The sequence below is a fragment of the Myotis lucifugus genome, unplaced genomic scaffold (genome assembly GCF_000147115.1).
Source record: "Myotis lucifugus unplaced genomic scaffold, Myoluc2.0 scaffold_178, whole genome shotgun sequence".
NCBI classification, from domain to species: domain Eukaryota; kingdom Metazoa; phylum Chordata; class Mammalia; order Chiroptera; family Vespertilionidae; genus Myotis; species Myotis lucifugus.
In genome coordinates this window covers 2,522,864-2,542,280 of record NW_005871226.1, presented here as the reverse complement: position 1 = coordinate 2,542,280, position 19,417 = coordinate 2,522,864, and the positions used below count along the sequence as shown (strand labels likewise).

The 19,417-nt window shown below is 42.2% G+C and overlaps 1 protein-coding gene across 1 annotated transcript; it reads right to left on the bottom strand.

Moving 5' to 3' along the window:
- Nucleotides 1-2,350: 2,350 nt before the first annotated feature.
- On the bottom strand, nucleotides 2,351-13,845 carry CHGB (chromogranin B). Its single transcript, XM_006096440.3, has 5 exons — nucleotides 13,694-13,845; nucleotides 8,939-8,985; nucleotides 8,348-8,441; nucleotides 3,374-5,121; nucleotides 2,351-2,568 (listed from the first exon to the last, which is right to left on the bottom strand). The coding sequence occupies exons 1-5, from the start codon at nucleotides 13,740-13,742 to the stop codon at nucleotides 2,485-2,487; spliced, it is 2,022 nt and encodes a 673-aa protein (XP_006096502.1). The 5' UTR covers nucleotides 13,743-13,845; the 3' UTR covers nucleotides 2,351-2,484.
- Between the last annotated feature and the right edge of the window lie 5,572 nt (nucleotides 13,846-19,417).

Here is a 19,417-nt window from a genome sequence, read left to right as displayed (position 1 = left end):
CGGGACAAGAGAGGGGAGTCAGAGAGGTGCCTTTTGTCTCAATGTTGCTCAGCAGTGTGGCAGGGAGTTGCTGGGTCTGAGAGCTCTGAGGGGCAAAAAAAAAAAAATGCCATAATTTATAAGGCTTGGGGTTTTATAAGCACAAGACTATCTTATCAATGGCCAGCAGATGCCAGGTGTACTTTGGCAGAGGTAGGCAGGTGGGTCCTAAATGCCTAAACATTTGCTCATTTGGATGATGTTTAAAAATAAATGGATATGTAATATTTGTATCTGGCCCTGGCAGGTTTTTGAACTAATACTTCTCAGCCTACAGTGAAGAAATAACCTACGGGGCTAATGCACAGAGGCTGTCTTTGGCTCATTTATAAAAAAGGAGGTGATCTCGCCCAGTGTTATGGGTTGGCTCAACGAGATAGACCACCGATTCAGAATTTAAATTTAATAGCCTTTATTAAGCTGGCCAGCTGACCACAGCCCGTACCTTCCCCCTCTGGGAAGCCTCGCGGCATGTGGCAGAGATCAAGGGTGCAGTATGATCCTTTATAGCAAAACAGTGTTACCTTAGAAGTTCACAGAAAGTTCATAAGAACAAAGGGGGGGGGGGGGCGTTAAACAGAGTCACACCTGGCTGGATCGTATCATAACACATTGTTTTTCTAAGACAATCTAGCAATTTTTCTTCCATCGTTCCTAACCCTGCAATCCCTCTCCATACGTCAGTCCCCCCTCCCAGCACATACACAATCCTTCTCCATATCCTGACAACACAATCCTTCCTCATACATCCCCCTCCCTCCGAGCACATTCAATTTCTCATGTCGCATTTCCTCCCCTTAGCACATTCTGTAACATTCTGTAACCCTTCCATGCCGCAGTCCCTCACCCTAGCACACCAGTTTTAAGGCTTTAAATACCATCTCTATGATGATGACTCCCACAGTATGTCTTTAGCACCGACCTTTCCTTAAGCTCCAGGCCCATATACCCAACTCAACATTTCAACTTGGTGTCCGGTCACATATCAAACTCAACATACCCCAACCTGCGCTCCTCATACCTCCCCTCCCAAGACAGTCCCTCCTGCAGTCTTCCCACCTGTTCTTCAGGCCTAAAACCTTGGTATCGTCTGTGACGCCTCTTTCTCATGCCACACCAAATCCAATAGCCCTACCTGTCATGTCTCTCTCAAATAGGTCAGAGGGTGACTACTCCCACCATCAGGGCCTTCACCCTGGTCCCAGACATTACGATGACCCACCAGGATTATTGCAGTGGCCTCCTGACTGGCTTCTGCATCTCCGCCCTCACTTCCCCACTGCCTTAGCTCAACCCAACAACCAGAGTGTTCTCGTCATTAACTTGCTGTTTTCACCTTAAACATATATTATTGTAATTAAAAGAAGTTGGTGGCCCTGGGCAATCCTTGACTTCTATGTTTTTAAATATGTTTTTATTGATTCAAAGAGAGGAATGGAGAGGGAGAGAGAGAGATAGAAATATCAATGATGAGAGAGAATCATCAATCAGTTGCCTCCTGCATACCCGCTATGGGGATCGAGCCTGCAACCCGGCAATCGAACTATGACCTCCTGGTTCATGGGTCGATGCTCAACCACTAACCTCCTACCCTGCCAAAGCATTAGGAGTGGATTAATTAAATGTTCGACCAAATATAGCAGGCTAATTTTTAAGTTGATAATTTTGTATGGCCCGAGAATGATGTTATAAATATCCAAATGGCCCTTGGCAGAAAAAAGGTTCCCCATCCCTGCCTTACAGAGTAGAAATCAGGCCCGGATGGTCCAGCGATCTTTCTGGACCAGATGTGATTCCCAATCCTGAGTTCTTCCCATTATCCAGGCTTTCTCCTCAGCCCTGAAAACTGACCATGGGCCAGATATTCCCAGAGCTCTCCAGATTATAGGATTTTTAAAGTAATGTCTTAGCTCTTTTTATTTATTTTTTCCAAACAGGTTCTTCAAGCCTATTTAATCTTTCTCCAGCCTGCAGGAGCAAATGTCTTTTCCTGATCTCTCTTTATATCCTTGAAAGGTTTGCATTGTTTTCCTATTATAAATCCAAGACCAATAAATCCTAGTGCTGTCTTTAGAATTCACTTTAAAGAATGGACTTGGAAATCACACTCCTCCATATTAGCCCAAAGGAAGCTGAGAACATGAAACTTTAGGTTTCAGATGAATCTTTTATTATTTTAAACGGATACAAACATATTTTTTTCAAGGATGGTAGCACAGTCATTATCACAAGCATGTTAATATGTTGATTTTGCGAGAGAATATGCTACAAGTCATGCTATTCTTATTTTCAATAGCATTCTGGCAAAAATTAAAGACATTCCTGATTGCTTCAAGCACTTAATGAATAGTAAATTCTATTTTCTGCCTTTGGCTAAATAAATGGTGGTGGGAAATAGATAATGTGAAGGCTGCTTCTTAAAATGGCCCTTGGCTCCATCGACCCTCAGCCCCTTCGATTACCACTGAACTTCTCAGCTATTTTCTGTAGTTCCAAATCCATTGCAGCCAAGTTTTCAAGTTCTTTTTCCTAAAAAACACAGAAAAATAGAAGCATGAGGTCCCAGATCAATTTATGTCATTGTAGTTTAAGGCAGCAGGTACAGAAAGGGGAATTGTTGATATGTTAGAGGTTATATGAGACACCCTACATCAGTGGTTCTTAAAGTGTAGCCCCCGGGCAGCGGCGTCACTGAGGAACTCCTCAGAAATGCAGATTCTTGGACTCCACCTGGGACTTACTGAATTCCAGATGCTGATGCACAGTCAGGTTTGAGAAGCACCTATGTGATCAATATGAGGAAAAGAGGACAGCCCTGATCATGTTACCTCTCCCAGGTGTAAATTTCTGATTATTACCGGCCATGTGCTGGCAAGGAAAGACCAAAACAACTAATTTCTCTATCATCTGTTCTTCCTTGGGAAATAGTGATGCAGCGCCAAATAAGCAAGGGAAGACACCAGAGCAGTGGTTGGTTGTCAACCTTGGCTGAATACTGAAACCACCTGGGAGCTTTAAAAAAGTCTGATGCCCAGGCAGCACCCAGTACCAAACAGGATCTCTGGGTGAGTCCCAGACATCAGTAATTCTGCAAGCTCTCCAGGGGGTTGCAGTGTGCGGTCAAGGTTGAGCAGCAGGTGGGCAGGGATGCTGACAGTGGCAAGATATGGGGGGGGGGGGCAGTAATCAAACAGAAGTTGTCTCCACTCCGTTAACTAGGGGTGCATTATCATGGTGATTAATTTCCAGTTTCTCCCCATTAATACTAGATAGTCTTGAGCATATTAACATTAACCGTCTTAAGTTAATTTTAAACAAAATCCCCACACTGTACCTCTTCCTCGGTCAGAACTCCGGGGCCAGCCCTGTCCTTTTCACCTTCCGCTGCGTGGTGTGGGCTCAGTGGCTCCCCGGGGTCATAGAAATCCGGAAATTCAGCCGACTTCTTCCTGAAGTGCAGGAGCTGGTCCAGTTGGGCCACACGGTCGTACTGCCTTTTCAGATCCAGTTTGGGGACCAGGTTTCTCTTCTCATATCCCCAGTTCACATCCTCCTCAAAGGGCTTTCTCTCCCACCAGTCATAGCTGTATTCTGGGAAGAAATTCTTCTCATTCAAGGTCAGGCCATTTTCATCTTCACCCTCAAGAAGATTGTCATCTATGTCATCTTTTCTCTCAAAATGGCCGCTCTTCACCTGGGAAGGGGCGTAGTAAGGGTTCAGCAGCTCCCCTAACCTCCTCCTCTTCTCCGTGGTGTGGTAGGGCGCATACTGCTTGCCTGGAAGCCGGGCTTCCTCCCTGTTCTCCTTAGTGCCTAGCAGGTCCTCCTGCCGCTGCCACTTCCCCTGGGCCCCCTCCTCACCGTTTTCCTCATCATAGTTGAGGTCATTCCTGTCCTGCTCTTTCCACTCGCCCTGCGGGTGCCTCCTTGTCTTGTCCATCTGGTTTTCTTGAACACGGTAGTGTCCTTCACCCAAAAATCGTTTCTCTTCTTTGTCTGGGCTGGCATAGGCCCCAGGCTCCCCGACCCTGGCTCTGTGGCGGTATCCCCACTCAGGGCCCCTCTCCTCCGCACTTTCCTCACCATATCCATATGCCATGTTGTCAAGCTCTGCGTTGGGGGGAGTTCGCCTGTCCTCTTCCTGGCTCGCATCACTGGGAGGCCTTGGAGCCCCGTACTTCTCATTTCCTCTGGCCCCATAACGCGCCCCCTCCGGGTTCTCAGGAGCCGGAACCCCTATATAACTCCTCACGACTTCCCCATATTCGGGTTCTTCCTCTGAAGCCCTGTAGTGGGTTGGATAACGGTCCCTCTTGTCCCCTAAGCTGGCCATGCCCACGTTGGGCTCTTCGGATTCCGCATGGGGTTGCCCCCTTTCCTCTGAGGGAAGATTCCTTTCTTGAGAGGATCTGTCAGGCCTGCTCCGCCCGTGGTGATGTCTCGGCCTCCAGTGTCGTTTGTCCATCTCATGGCTGGCGTCTTCCTCACTTTCCTCAGAGTCTTCCTGGCTCCCAGATTGGCTTTTAGACCCGTGGGAGTGTTTCTCCGGGTTCCTTGTCTCTTCTCTACTCTCTTGGCTACTCCTCTCCCTGCTGTGTGTCTTCTCCTCGGGGAGCCTGGCAGAGTGTGTATTGTATCTGGACATTATCTCCTCTTTTTTCTTAGCTGCAGCCGGGTTTCTTTTGTCAAGAAAGGCATTTTGTGTCTCGCCTGGCTCTTCCAGGTGTTTCTCTTCACTGCCACCTTCCCCATGCTCCCTTTTTGCGTATTTCTCTCCTTCCTCTTCCTCACCGTCCTCTCCCTCGCTCTTCTCAGGATGGTATGTCTTTGCTTCTTTGGAGACTTGACTCTCAGAGGGATGGAGGCTCCCTTGGGGCTCGCCTGCTCCCTCTCGGCTGTGCCCACCTCCCTCTGTGTTGGCCACTGACGGGCCTTGGAGGCCCGCCTCCTCTGGGTCTCCTGTGTCCTCCCTGCTGGAGGGCCTGTGGGCTTCTGAGGCGTCAGCTTGGTCTCTTAACAATCTTACTTCGAACCTTGTTTTTTCGTTTTCACTTTTTTCTTCATCTTTAACCTCTTTTCCACCTGTAATGAAACACTTAAAAGAGTAAGTATAACTTCAGAATTGCTTGTGGTTCAATCTCAGTGACCACTACAAATCCTAAGGATGCTGAACAATCACTTGAAAAATGTTTAAGTTAATATAGAATATACTTAGATTCCTTTTAAAAGCAAGTGGTATCAAAACTCCTTGGCTGTTTCAATCTAATAATAAATTCTCTATTTTTATGTTTTCATAATACCCAACCAGCATCTGTCATTGGTCCTATCGATGATCACACTGAAATCCAAGTATAGATTTATGAAATATTAGAATTTAGAACCAGAAGAAACCTTAGAATTTGTCTAATGCATCTTTTTGCAGACTAAGACCTTGAGAGTAAGAGAAGTGTGATTTGGGACTATTCTTTCCATCTTTGCTCTAAGCAGGGATTGAAAAGTTACCATTGTATTAATGGCTCTACCTAGAATCCAGCTAAATAAAGTTAAATAGCCAAAATAAAAAATATCAAAATAAAACGAAAAATTGAAACATTTTAAATTTTTAGTTTATCTGACTTTTATTGTCCAATCAACTATCTAAATTAAACCTAGCAGTCATGACAATATAACAGTTTTGGTGAGAAGAAGGGTGTATATTTCTTTACTGAGAAAACTACACAGCAGTGGAAAGGCCATTTCTTCCTTCACTCAGTCCCATCTGCCCAACATGCTCTCAAATGTTGAGGATGAAGGTCAGTATACTGAGTTTTCTTTGTATTTCCAAGAGTCAACAGTAGATGGTATACCCCAATATTTTAATTGAATGCTGTTCTCTCCCGTCTTTTTCAAATGTCGACAGCTCCTGTACTAAACCCTCCTTAACTCAAGGACATCCCATGAAAGGAGATATGCAGTTAACACTGTCGGACTTGTTAGCTGGGAGGTTTGGATTTCAACTTCTATCACTGAGTTCAGATAGAATGCCTGCAGCCAATGACACTCAGAGCTCTGGGTCTACATCTGGGCTCTCCATTGTAGGGCCCACCAGCTCTCTGGCTATTTAGCACTTGAAATGTGACTGGTCCAAACTGAAGGCGTGCTATAAGCGTAAGGTAAGCACCAGACTTTGAAAACTTCATATAAAAATTGTAAAACATCTTAATTTTTCATATTGATTATGTGATTAAATGACAATATTTTGAATGTTTTGGATACTATATACCATAAATATATTGGATGTATACAAATTATATAGTAAATACAATATGTTAGATAAAATTAAATATATTATTAAAATTGATTTCACTTGTCTTTTTATCTTTTTAATGTGGCTACTAGAAAACTTGAAATTATATTTGTGGTTCACATTATATTTTCATTTTCATGGCTCTGATGAGTCATGTTGAACTGACATTTGCAAAATAGCAAAGAATTGGTCTGTTCTGCAAAAGTGTCCAAGAAACAGTGGAAGGTCTGTATCCCTCTGCTTACTGCCCAGCCTGCCATGATAACATTCTCATGTTTTATGAGACAGTTGAAATGTCTCTGACCTTTCACACCCAGACACCTGAGGGCTGGCCCCTCACCAGTCCCTTTGCCTTTTAAGAGCCAGTGGTGGTATGTGCAGCATTGAGGCTGGTGGGGCTGGCCAGGTAGGCTCAGGTAAGCAGGGAGGCTTTGGCCAGATACCGATGTCATTTTGAGAGTCGGCTGCAATAATGCCATGATCAGGCAGGATCTCAGCTTCCCGGGGCAGAGACCGTGTGGCCCCTTCCTACTGCCTGCTGGTCAGGAACAGAGTATTTTTATTTTTCCCCAGTTAAACGTGTGCTGCCAATAGCAGCTTGTGCCTGAAGCTTAGCACTTCCTCCTAAATTTAGCTTTAAGCCCCCGCAGGTGAGATCAGAGGAGGACTGTGATTAGCAGCACAGTCACTGTCCATCTGTAAAACCAAGGCGTAAAGCTCATTCTTTCAAGTGAAAAGGGGAACTTGCGTGTTCCATCTCTATAATGTTGCAAGGATGACCAGTTCAACCCAGTGGAAGAGATTCATATACCTACTATGGTTACCCTGAAACTTCCAATGGTGGATTGAGTCCCCCAGGCAATTCTTTTGGTCAATTGCTAATATTTGTTTTTACCATTTTATGCTTGAGGGTTCATGTGCAGCAATAGCAAGAGAGTATTATATCACAATGAGAAATTTTAAAAATTTTATTTTTATTGTTGAGGGTATTACAGATGTTCCCTATTCTTCCCCTTTGCCCCCTTCTGCCTGGCTCCTGCCCCATCCCTGGCCTTCACTGCACTGTTGTCTGTGTCCATGGGCGATGCATTTAAGTGCAATGAGAAATTTTGAAGGTGAAAAGAAAAAGAAAAGTCCACTGTTCCCAGCCTGACTAAAAATTTAAAAGCATTAAGAGGTGTTGAAGGGAACAGTGTTTTTGGATTTGTTTAAATCTGTTTGACTTCATTCATAAGAGAGACTGCATAGTTTTACAAAATTGCTCTCTTAACGTCAACTCCCAATGGATACTGCTTGCATCACTATTCAGGTTTTGTTTTCAACAGAAGCAGATTTGTGTAGAGAAAACATCCCATCTAGATTCAGAAGGTTATTGCTCTGACTTATTGGATGCTCTGCTTCTACCCTCGCCCTTTCCAGTTCTCAGGCCAGGAATTCCTGGTACCATTTGGTAGTCCCTTTCTTCGAATAATCTCTGCATTAAAATGGCTTAACCAATCTGTCATGTAAACAAGTTTCCAAGTCACCTTTCCCAGCTTCTAACTTGGAAGATCATCACTGTCAAGAGTAGAAGGCAAAGAGGAGAATATGGTACTCTTCTATTCTTCCATCTTCCAACATTCCCAGAACACTCAATCCTCCCTCCTCCAATCACAAACAAGCACTCCCCACATCTTCCTGCACCCAAATGAAAATCCAAACTCTGGAACCAAGGAATTTAAGAACTGATAGACATCTCAAAGACAATCATTGAGTCCAACCCGCTCATTTTACTTTGAGGAATAAGCCCAAAGGGGCAAGGGATGCAGTGCAGGAAACTTTCCCATGGTCGTGTAGCTATCAAGTGGCAGAGTAGAGCCTAGAAGCCATATCTTCTGCTTCCCCTGATACCAGTCTAGTCTATACTCCCCCCACTGCATTATGTTCCAGGTTCATTTGAAGGTAAAGTGGCAGGTGAACTAGAGGGAGCAGGAACAAGGATCACTGGAGGGACAACGCTCCCTGGTAGTGCAGGAAACTTACTCGTCTTCAGGGCTTGTCGGCACTCAGGGGTGATGGGTGGAGCATTGGACTTCGACAAGGCATTTGAGAGAACCTCGATGATGCAGCGAGTCACCTGGGGGAAACCCAAAAGCAGGTTGGCAAAAGCTGGTACCAATGGGATGACAGACTATTCAACCCAGAGCTGATGCCCAGAAAGGCTTGGCTCTGTGAGCTGTACTGATGCAGAATCCTTGGGGTAGGAATGTAGATTTACAGGACTAATGAAACCTCCCAGGCCTCTCCACAGAGCAATGCAAGATGGCATTGGGCCAAGATCACCCTGAGAAGAGAAATAAATACCCATTTCTGAACAAGTTGGGAGGAAGATGGTGAGATGAGACAGTTATCCTCAGAGGCACTAAAACATCCAGGAAGGAGGTGCGAGTCCAGGGCAGGAGGGACATCCTTTGCCCTCATTCTCTCAGGGATGAAAACCTGGTTTTGTAAGACTATGATGTGTTTTTTGTTGTTGTTCGTTTTTGTTTATTTTGTTTGGTTTGGTGTAATAAGAAGTGGGAGAATCTACAATATAGATATAAGTCTAGATTCTGGACTTATATTTCAACTTACCATTTCTTCATTGTGGTTCCTGTTGTCCACTGGCATAGAACTGACAGCTTTGAAAGAGAAAAAGAATGGGAAATGACTTGAGTTAATTTTGAAAGTGGTGTGAATCCAAACATGGAATTATCCCACCTCACACATGGAATACTTGGAGACAGGGTCAAAATTAGCGCTGAACAGAGTGGAGATAGTTGGGTATGTTTGATGCGCGCGCACACACACACACACACACACACACAAAACCAAAAGAGAGAGAGAGAGAGAGAGAGAGAGAGAGAGAGAGAGAGAGCGCTGTGTTCCCTAGCAATGTCTTAAACATGATTTGGAAATTAATGCTATCTTATACCCAGTATAAATCAAATTCAAAGCACAGACATGGGGAGATTTGGGGGTACTGGTAATGTTCTGTTTCTTTTTAAAAAATATATTTCTTTATTGATTTCAGAGAGGAAGAGAGAGAGATAGAAACATCAATGATGAGAGAGAATCATTGATTGGCTGCCTCCTGCACACCCCCCACTGGGGAACGAGCCCGCAACCCAGGCATGTGCCCTTGGCCGGAATCGAACCTGGGACCCTTCAGTCGCAGGCTGATGCTCTATCCACTGAGCCAAGCCGGCTAGGGCTAATGTTCTGTTTCTTGATCTTGGTGCTGATGACACTGGTGTGCTCAATGCATGAAAAATTCACTAAGCTGTATACTTATGATCTGTGCAGTTTTCAATCTGCCATTACACTTCAATAAAAAGTTTAAAATAAACCTAGTTTAGATGAAACCAGCATGCCCTCCTCCACCCTTCTGCCCATTCTAAAGGGTAAAGATTTGTGCTTTCCTATACCTATGCCTGTCCTCCCCTCCCTCCGAAAAAATATCCTCCCCAAAATTAACTTCCTTTACAGAAACATGGTTGTGACTATCTCACATAATCAATTACCTCATTTTTACCTGCCAGAAGCTCTCTGGCTGAATAGACTTGCTTATGCATCTGTATCAGTCCATGCTGTATAGAATCCCCATTGTCTGCAGCCATGCAAAGAACATGGAGGTATCTAATTCTAACTAATAGAGCATCAAGTCCATAACATACTATGCAAGTAAGTGTTTAATAACTACTTATGAGGATATTTTAGTTTAACAACTATGTATGAAGGCAGTTTAAATGGATAATTTTTAACTCATTTAAATTAAATTTCATGAGATTCTGCTTATTTTAAACCAGATTGAAGTATGTTTGTCTTCTTGGGAAATGCTTCAGGTGATTTTAATTTTCCAGTGCCTTCTTTTTTTCTTTCAAAGCTGTTTTGATACTTTTATGTTTCACTTTGACTTTGTGTTGTCTAAGCCTTTTCCATTGGACAAGCTCAAAGCATTTATGTACATAGAAGCTCATTTCCTCAGTTCTCCTGGCACTTCCTGGAGGAGAAGCTCAGTGCAGAAAGTTCTTCTAGGTCCCTCAAACAAGAGAAGAGCTAGAGCAAAACTCTCAGACATCGGAGATGTAAGCTACTCAAATGCAGTTATTTATAATCAGCAACCTGACCTTTCCTTCCTAAGTGTTTGCTCCCCAAGCCTCTTTAACCACTTCCATCCAATCACCTACATATCATAGGGCTCAACCTAGAAATACAACACTATTTCATTTACTCACCTCACTGAATTTTCCTCTTCAAAGTATGACCTGGGATCTATTTCAATAGTTTCCAGAGGCCCAAAGATATCCAGCATATTAAAATCATTTGTGAAGTGTTTAAGAAGTGGCTAACAAGGTATGAAGACCCCATATTCTTCCTGAAATGTAGTTCGGACAAGATCCAGATGACCCACCTTTGGCACCCAGGCTCCACTATGCTGAGCCATTATCCCCCCTCCCCCCGCCCCCCAATCAGTGCTATTTGGGAACATTCTCACTTTGGCACTTACTCTTTCCACATGAAATCTGTAAAATCCTCTGGAAAAAAAATAACTGAGATAATTCCTCCTCTCATAAACTAGAAGGTGCCTTTAAAAACCTAGCTTTATTATATTTCTTTGGTATTGTAGCTTCTTGCTTATACTTCCCTCTTTTCCCCCTGACAAATGTAAAGTAGGTGTTTTTAATAACTACTGATATTGCCAAAGTATTAACAGTAATCAGATTTGGGGGGAGAGAAATATTTTTCTTTTGTTGCTCTAAACAATTTTCAGCTCATGTTTATTATTACAAAACAGTATTGTTTCTCTGATTGAAGCTCTTCAGAAATCTTTTTGATGGAAAGGAACTAAGGTCTCCTTGTGAAAGTACATTGCGCATCTTGGTGAGACATATAAGTGTGATTGTATTTCTTCTAACAGAATCCGTGACAAAAAAGTAATAATCAAAACATCTTGATTTCCCTAAAGTAGTTACCTTTCCTGTTTTTGAATAAAGATTCAGGAGGCATGAAAGAAAAGCCAGTGATTATGTTAAAATAAAGTAGTAAATGGTAGAAAAATGTCAAATAATATTGTATGATATTAATATCTCATAAGAGTATCAAGGTTTGATCCCAGATTGAACATAAAGCTATACAATAACAAGTTAAGCCAGCCCTTTGAATGCAGAAACCATCTAACCTGGTATAATATGGTTATCATACTGCCACTTCTCTCATGTTAATTTATAGAGTGCACAGTAGCTACTGTAAAAATGTGTAGCCCTTCCTCCAGAAGCTCTGAAGGGTAGAAAATGAGCCATATGGTTTCCTGAGGTTTCTTCCCAGCCCTGAGATTTTGCTAAATAACAAATTCTGCTTGAAGGTTATCACATCTCATTTCCAGGTACTGGGGGAGGTGGGATTGGAAAATAGCTGTTAATGGATATGGGGTTTCTTTCTGGGTAATGAAAGTGTTCTGAAATTTGATAGTGGTTATACAATCTGTGAATATACTAAATATCACTAAATTAGGCACTTTAAAGGGTGGGTAAATTATAGCTAATATAAATTTTAAATACAATGTCTCCATTTTAGCTCATATTAAAATATGAATCCTTCTTAAAATATTCTCTTCTATAAGAGAGCTGTAAGAATTTTACCACTATTGTTAAATGAGCTTCACAAATGTCACTGTTATTGTGATGCACAGTACAATGCATAGCACAGCTTTGGCTTCTTAAGCAATTCCTTTCTGAAGATATTTTTGACTAGAAATATTCCAGATTATTCATTTGGATTTCTTTAATTAAACTGAAAACACTTATAGGCAATTTGTAAGAATGCAAGCATTTTAGAAAATTCTAAATGTATGTAGCTTGCAATAAAATAAATGACCACTGGCTTTCCTTTTGTCTCTTTACATTTTGGATCCGGCAATTGTTGTCAATAAAAGCTTCATATTCATGAATGGCAACACCTCAATTCTAGTTAGAATCTCAATCTCAGATAAAAAAATTTTCTATGAGGTCATTAAAACAGCCAAAGAAAACCTCCAGTTTAATCTGGTGATCTATTTACTCCTTAATGGTCTCAATATTTCTAATGACTTTACTTCAAAACACATACACACACACACACACACACACACACACACACACACACACTTTTTAAAAATCTCCAGAGCTAGTTTGAAAGATTAATCCCACATTTTTACCCACATCAAGAGAAACTGTCACCCTAGTCTGTTTTGCTCAGTGGTTAGAGCGTTGGCCTGAGGACCTGAGGGTCGCAGGTTCTATTCCTGGTCAAGGGCATGTACCTCAGTTGCAGGCTGGATCCCTGGCCCAGGTCAGGGCTTATGTGGAAGACAACCGATTATCTGTCTCTCTCACATCAATGTTTCTCTCTCTGTGTGTCTTCCCTTCCTCTCTCCCTTCTCCTCTCTCTAAAAATCAATGAAAAAATATTCTCAGGTGAGGATTTTAAAAAAAGAGAGAGAGACTCAAATATTTCACCCTGTTATATGTCAATTATACCTCAATTTAAAAAAATAGAAAAAGCTTATCCTCCCAAATTGACTAAAACAATTTTTTATTACTCCTGAGGATATTTTTGTAGTCACTTTCTATTATATTGCTTTTCTGGAATACAAAAATAAAATTGTCTGCTGAAGTTTCCATTCATAACTTAAAAATATATTAACTTGAGTGTGGAATTACCTTTCTCCAGTGACGGAAATACAAAATACAGAAAAATATTACATTAACCCTGTGCACACACATACATGAACACCCACACGTATATATTATATATGAACATGATAATAAAAAGATATGATATCTTATAGACATATGAGACGTTTATCTCATCATGTTAATATAATAACAATAATAACAAAGGGAAATATGCAGGTGCCAATTATATCATATTACATGAATTCCTGTCACTCCTTGGTTATCTAGTTTTTAAAAAAGCCAAACAAATACTTAAATCAGATACAGCATAAGACCATAACAGCGTCTCTCTAGGCCGGTAGAGAGGGCCTGACAATTTAGACCTGAGCACAGCGTGCCCTGGAGGCACGGGCACCTTTTCTCCCTATGGCAGGGAGACCCAGATATGAAAAGACGGAGACTCCTCTGGTTGGGCTAGGAAGCCCTCTGGCTTTTTCCAAGTCAGACGGTGGAGCGGGGAGTTGAAGGGAATCACCCAGGGAAGAGAAGACATTAAGAACCTCAAGCAAGAGGGAGAACCCTTCCACTGAACCCTCTTTCTCTCCCAGGAGCATCCAGCTAAGATGCCGGGCCACGGGGAAGACAAGAGCCTGGCGCTGTCCGCGGTGCTGAACAGCCCGCCGCGCCCACTCACCGGCCACCATCGTGGCTCCCAGGAGGCCAAGAAGCACAGCCGGCTGCATGGCCGGGCTCGCCCGAATCTGCGCGGAGAAGATGGGCAGCTGGTCCAGTGGAGCGAGATGCGGACCGAAGAAGAGATGAAGATGCTCCAGAAAGCAGTCGTGTGTCGGTGGTGCCCGCGGTGTGGCGCAGGCCCCCGCTCTTTTAAAGGGCAAGTCCGGTTGCAGGGCCGGGAGGGGCGGGCACCTAGGAGGCGGCGCCCCCTCGCTCAGCCCTGACGTCACGAGGCAGCCCCGTGGGCGGTGGCACAAGTGGGCGGCAATTTGCACCAGCCCAGTCGCCTGGATGCTCTGGGTCTGGAGCGGGGGTGGAGAGAAAGCCAGATGAAGGAATAGAAGGGTGAGGGGAAGTAATGCCAATCTGAGACCAGGGAGAGGCGAGGTCCCACTTAGTTCGCCCAAGATTGCTCCTCATCTTCCCCCGCCCCCTGCACTTCCAAGTCTAAAAAAGTGTGTTGGAGGCTGTGTATGGTGTGCGGTTCTGTTCAGAGTTTGTCTATGAATGATTAAGTCTGCTTTGAGTCTCCACTACCTAAGGAAGGAAGGATAAGACTCCTGCTAACAAGAGAGAACTAAACCGTGGTGAAAATGGAAAAAGGAGTGATGGCTTTAAAAACAAAAGGTGCAGCTGGAGAACATGGAACCTGTTGTTTTTGTGTGTGTGGTTTTTTTTCAAACTTTTGGTCTTAAATCTACTTACCCATGATTCATTCTATCTATCAGCTATCTATCTATCTAATCATCTATCTACGATTCTCCCAACACATTACATATACATATGGTAAAAATGAAAAAAGCAGATGCTACAAAAGGGTTTACTATAAATGTTTCTCCTCCACCTCTAATTCGCCAAGTTCCCCAGTTCCCCTCTGCAGAGTCAAAATGACTTAACCACTTTCTGTCGTTAGGCTTGATTTACTTGGGGACCATACACAGTTGCATCTTCATTTGAATGGTTGCACAGTATTACATTAATTGTATGCACTAGAATTTCCTTAGTCCCCTTTCTGATGGGCATTTATTTAGGTTGTTATCCTTTGGCCTCATTACTCCTTTATAGCAGGGTCATAGTCTCAGGGGCTGGGAATGGAATAACCTGCTTGTAGGAACTAGTGCATCCCACAAGCCATGTGCATCTTCTCTTGATTTAAAATTGAAATAGGAAATTACTTTGTTGTAATGTGTGAGAGGAAAGCGAAAACATCTTCCAGGATATTTTTTATTTCAGTTCTCTCAGTCTAATGAGGAATCAGGAAAGCAGCAGGCAAATGCCCTGCACAAAAGAGAAACAATTCAGAAACTTCTCCGATGATAACACAGGCTTCGGAGAATAGAGAGAGGCTTCATTTGGGGTCCTTTTCCGGGAAGACAGATGTCTTCATGCACAGCTAAAAGGAGGCTTCAGTGTCCTTTTCCTGAAAATCAATGAGGCTTAAATTATTTTGCATGTGCTGAGTGCATGGCTACATCTTCCTACAAAGGCCGAGAATTAGTTCACCAAGACCACAGCCACAGAATATTTCAAAGAAGAATCTTATAAAGGATATTAGTGGAATAATTGGAAAAATTTGAATAAGACCTGTAGATTACATAATAAATGTTGTATCAGTGTTAATGATCTGATCTTGAGGATTGTACTGTGATTATGTAAGAAAATGTCCTTGTTTTTAGAAAATACATTTTCAAGTATCTAGAGATAAAAGGGTGCCACATGTACAATTGATTCTAAAATGTTTTAGAAAAAATGTAATGGTAGAGTTAGGGGAAGAATACTAAGGTGAAGAAAATACTAAAGAAAGAATACTAAGGTGAGCAGGGCAACATGATAACATTTGGGAAAAGTGTATGAAAAATTTTAATACTATTTTTGCATGTTTCCAAAATCTGATATTATTTTAAAACAAACAAAAAAATGTTCCTGGCACAAAAGAATCTGTTTAAAAATCTCTGAAAGCAGTGGGTTCAGAAAATGAAGGTGTTGGATTAAGGCCCCTCCTTAGGTACTGATCTGGGATAATTTCTTCCTCTACTATTGAAATTATATAAGGGTTCCAACTGCTCTCTTTTTTCAAATACGTTTTTATTGATTTCAGAGAGAGGAAGAAAGGGGGAGAGAGAGACAGAAAATCAATGATGAGAGTTAATCATTGATTGGCTGCCTCCTGCACACCCCCTACTGGGGATCAAGCCTGCAACCCTGGCACATGCCCTGACTGAGAATGGAACCTTGACCTCCTGGTTCATGGGTTGATGCTCAACCACTGAGCCACACTGACTGGGCCCAACTGCTCTTTTAAATGCACTGATTGCCAGTAGGGCTTTGAAATTGTCATCTTCCAGGAGCATCTGCATTCCAGTTTTCTAATGGGATTTCCCTTGTTGCCTTGAAAAACACAGGGTTTAAAATGTTAACGTCATCTGTGGCTTCTCAGACTGAACTTGCTCTGAGTTAATTACTCATCAAGAAAAGTCTTTTCATTATTGTCAGTTGGCCCACAGCCATTTCCTATATTCAGACTTACCTTTCTTTTTTCTCATTATTTAATAACATTTTTATTATTTTGCTTTCACATTTAGCTCTCCATGTACCAGAAGGAAAAGGACTTTGGGGAGGAGCTTTTCTCAGGAATTTTATCAAACCAGGATGATGGAGGAAAACCAGTATTTTTCTTAGGAACCAGGGTTTAGAAAAAATATGGTATGAGATAAGGATATAGTCAGGTTTAAAAAAAAATTTTTTTTACCATATCACCACCTAATTACCTTGGGATTTTTTTTTTAATTGAAGTGACTATCCTTTGCCACCTGCTCTGCCATGTCACTTTGAAAAAAATCTAGTCCACATGTGTATGGGTATGTTTCTGGATTCTTCCAGAATATTGATTCATTCCATTTCATTGGTCTATTTGTTTATCCTTGGAGCACTACCACACTTACCACACTTTCTCTAGCACCATAACTTTTTAATGTCTTAGTATCTGATGGAAAAAGTCTTCACGTCTTGTTTTTCTTCATGAGGGTATTGGTCATTCTTGGTCCTTTGCATTTTCATGTAAATTTTAAAATTAGTTGTCAATTTCCATGAAAAAAAAAACCCCGTTAGGATTTTGATAGGAATTACATGAAATCTATAGATTAATTTGAGAACAGGTGACAGCTTTAATCTGTAGATCAATTCGGGAACAGATAACATCTTTACAAGATTGAGCAAACTTGGCTTTTTGATTGCTGATAATATTCTGGATATAATCTTATCTCAAGCAGCACAAAATTCCATTACCACAGGAAAAGAGAAAAAGCCATAGGAAAGAGAATGTCTCAGGAATGCTCTCAAAGAAGAATTGAGGAGAAAAACATATCTCCTCTAGGAGATTAACCATGATTTTGTATAAGACTCCTGAATAGATTATCCATCAGGGTCTGGCCAGGAAAATGAAACCACTAGAAGGAATTTAACACAGGAAATAATGTCCAGGGATTAGAAAAGTTAAAATAGGGGGAAATGAGGAAACCCAGACATTAGTAACCGCAGGCAACTGCTGCACCCCTGGGAATGGAGAGGTAAAAGAAGAATGTGTCCTTACTGAAACCCAGAAATGTGGGCCACTTGCTAGGAGTGTAAAACTCTGCCGCTAGGAAGGTGGGATTTGGGGGCAGCTTTGGGAGAAGGTCTACTTGGTCGGAGCTGGGACCATGGAAGAGAAGCAGCCACTGCTAGAGATGTAGCCCATCCTTCCAAGAAGAGAAAGGGAGAGTATCACCCTGGCTTCTTCCTTTCTTTAGTGCTAGTGGCTGAATATACCTGGAAAGGACTGACAGGGAAGCCTGGGAAATAGCATTTGCAAAGGCCAGTCCCGCCAGTGAAACAGAACAGAGGAAGGAAGGAATCATCAGAAAGCAAACAGAGAGATGAATGGCACATAAATCAAAACTACTTAGCAGTATAGGTACTGAATTTAGATTTTTCTCTCAAAATTACTTTTATTTGCATATGTAAATGCTCACTATGTGTCAAGCACTGTGGTAGACGCATATCCTTTGGCTACAAGTCACATGGTCAATCCCAACATTAATGGTGAAAGGAAACATACTCTACCTGTTCTAGCAGAGTTCGCCAGCCAGTCAGGGAGTAAAGGCGGGAGAGGTGTGGGGTAGACTCCAGGTCTACAGAGGAGGGTGAGAGAGCATAGCGTGCCAGGACAATGGCATGACCGTGCAAACTACTGCCTTCCAAACATATATTGACAGAATTATCTGTGTTTGAAGCCAATAAGACAATTATGTATTGCTTTGGACTTCAAGGTGTTTTTTCCCCCTAATAAATAGGACCAAGTCAACAAGTAATTTCCTTAGTAGTTTGGTCCTAGAATATATTTAGTACCTGGTTTCTTATGTCAGGTCAGATTCCTAATACACTTTGACAGAATTAAGAAATCACAATAAAATCCTCATCTTAAGAGAAGATAGAAGCAATTTTTTAATCTATTAAACTGTAGGTAATGTAACTACTTGTAGCTTGCAGGTAGATACATATTAGTGGGGCAGGGGCTGGGTGGCAGTGGTCAAAAAGTGGAGGACATGGGGGACATCTGTAATACTGTCAACAATAAAAATACATGTTAAAATAAATAAATAATTTAAAATAAATAAATAAAAATTAACATTTTTCAAAAGAAGTCAAAAGATAGAGCCACAACCATTTAGGTTTGACAAAGCAGGGGCTGCTCCTCTTCATTTCGGAGTTTGCAGAAAATTGGATGTGATAGATAAACAGATTCAATTATTTGTTTATATATTGGAGATAAAGCAAAGAATGGATTTTGAACTACATGGGATGACTATGGTTGGGTCTGGTGAGTTGATAAGACCAGTTTTGACAAATCTATTCTGGTTAGCAACATGTCACATGGTAAAGATCTAGAATGGATGAAGAATGCCTCCCGATCTCTCATATATCCCTCCTCCTTCTCCTCCTCCCCAGCCTCCTCCCCCACTGCGGTAAATGCTGCTGGTTTTCTGCTCATTTCCCTCATTCTTACCACTTTGGAGCACACTGGTTTGACTTATAGTGATCAAGACCAACATTTCTTTGCCCGATGCTTTCTCTGGTCACCAGAGCTGTGCCAGAAGTGCTGAGGAAGTAAGGCCCCCAGGAGCAGCCCTCACTCAAAGACTGCCAAGAGTTGGTGTATAAATACCCCAGATCCGCCATGGCTGATGTAGCTCAGTTGGTTGGGCATTTCCTGTGCACTGAGAGGTCACTGACTCGATTCCAGGTCAGGGCACATGCCTGGGTTTCAGGCTCGATCCCTGGTTGGGGGCATGCAAGAGGCAGCCGTTAGATGTTCCTCTCTCACATAGATGTTTCTCTCCCTCTACCTCAAAAATCAGTTCAAAAATATTTAAATATTCTGGATTCCCAGAGTCCTCTGGGATGTGTGTTCTGCCTAGGTTCTGAGAGTTTCCCAGTGGCACTGAACTTTAGTTACCCACAGTGGAAACTTTCTTGATAGCAAGCTCTTTATGGCTGCCTTTCCTTCCCCAAATCATTTCTCCACTCTCTGTTGCTATTTCTTGGAATTATGTCCAAAATAAATTACTTGCAGTCCAATCTTTGCCTCGGGGTCTGCTTCTGGGAGAAATTAAACTATGACACATAGATTCACAAACCTATAACA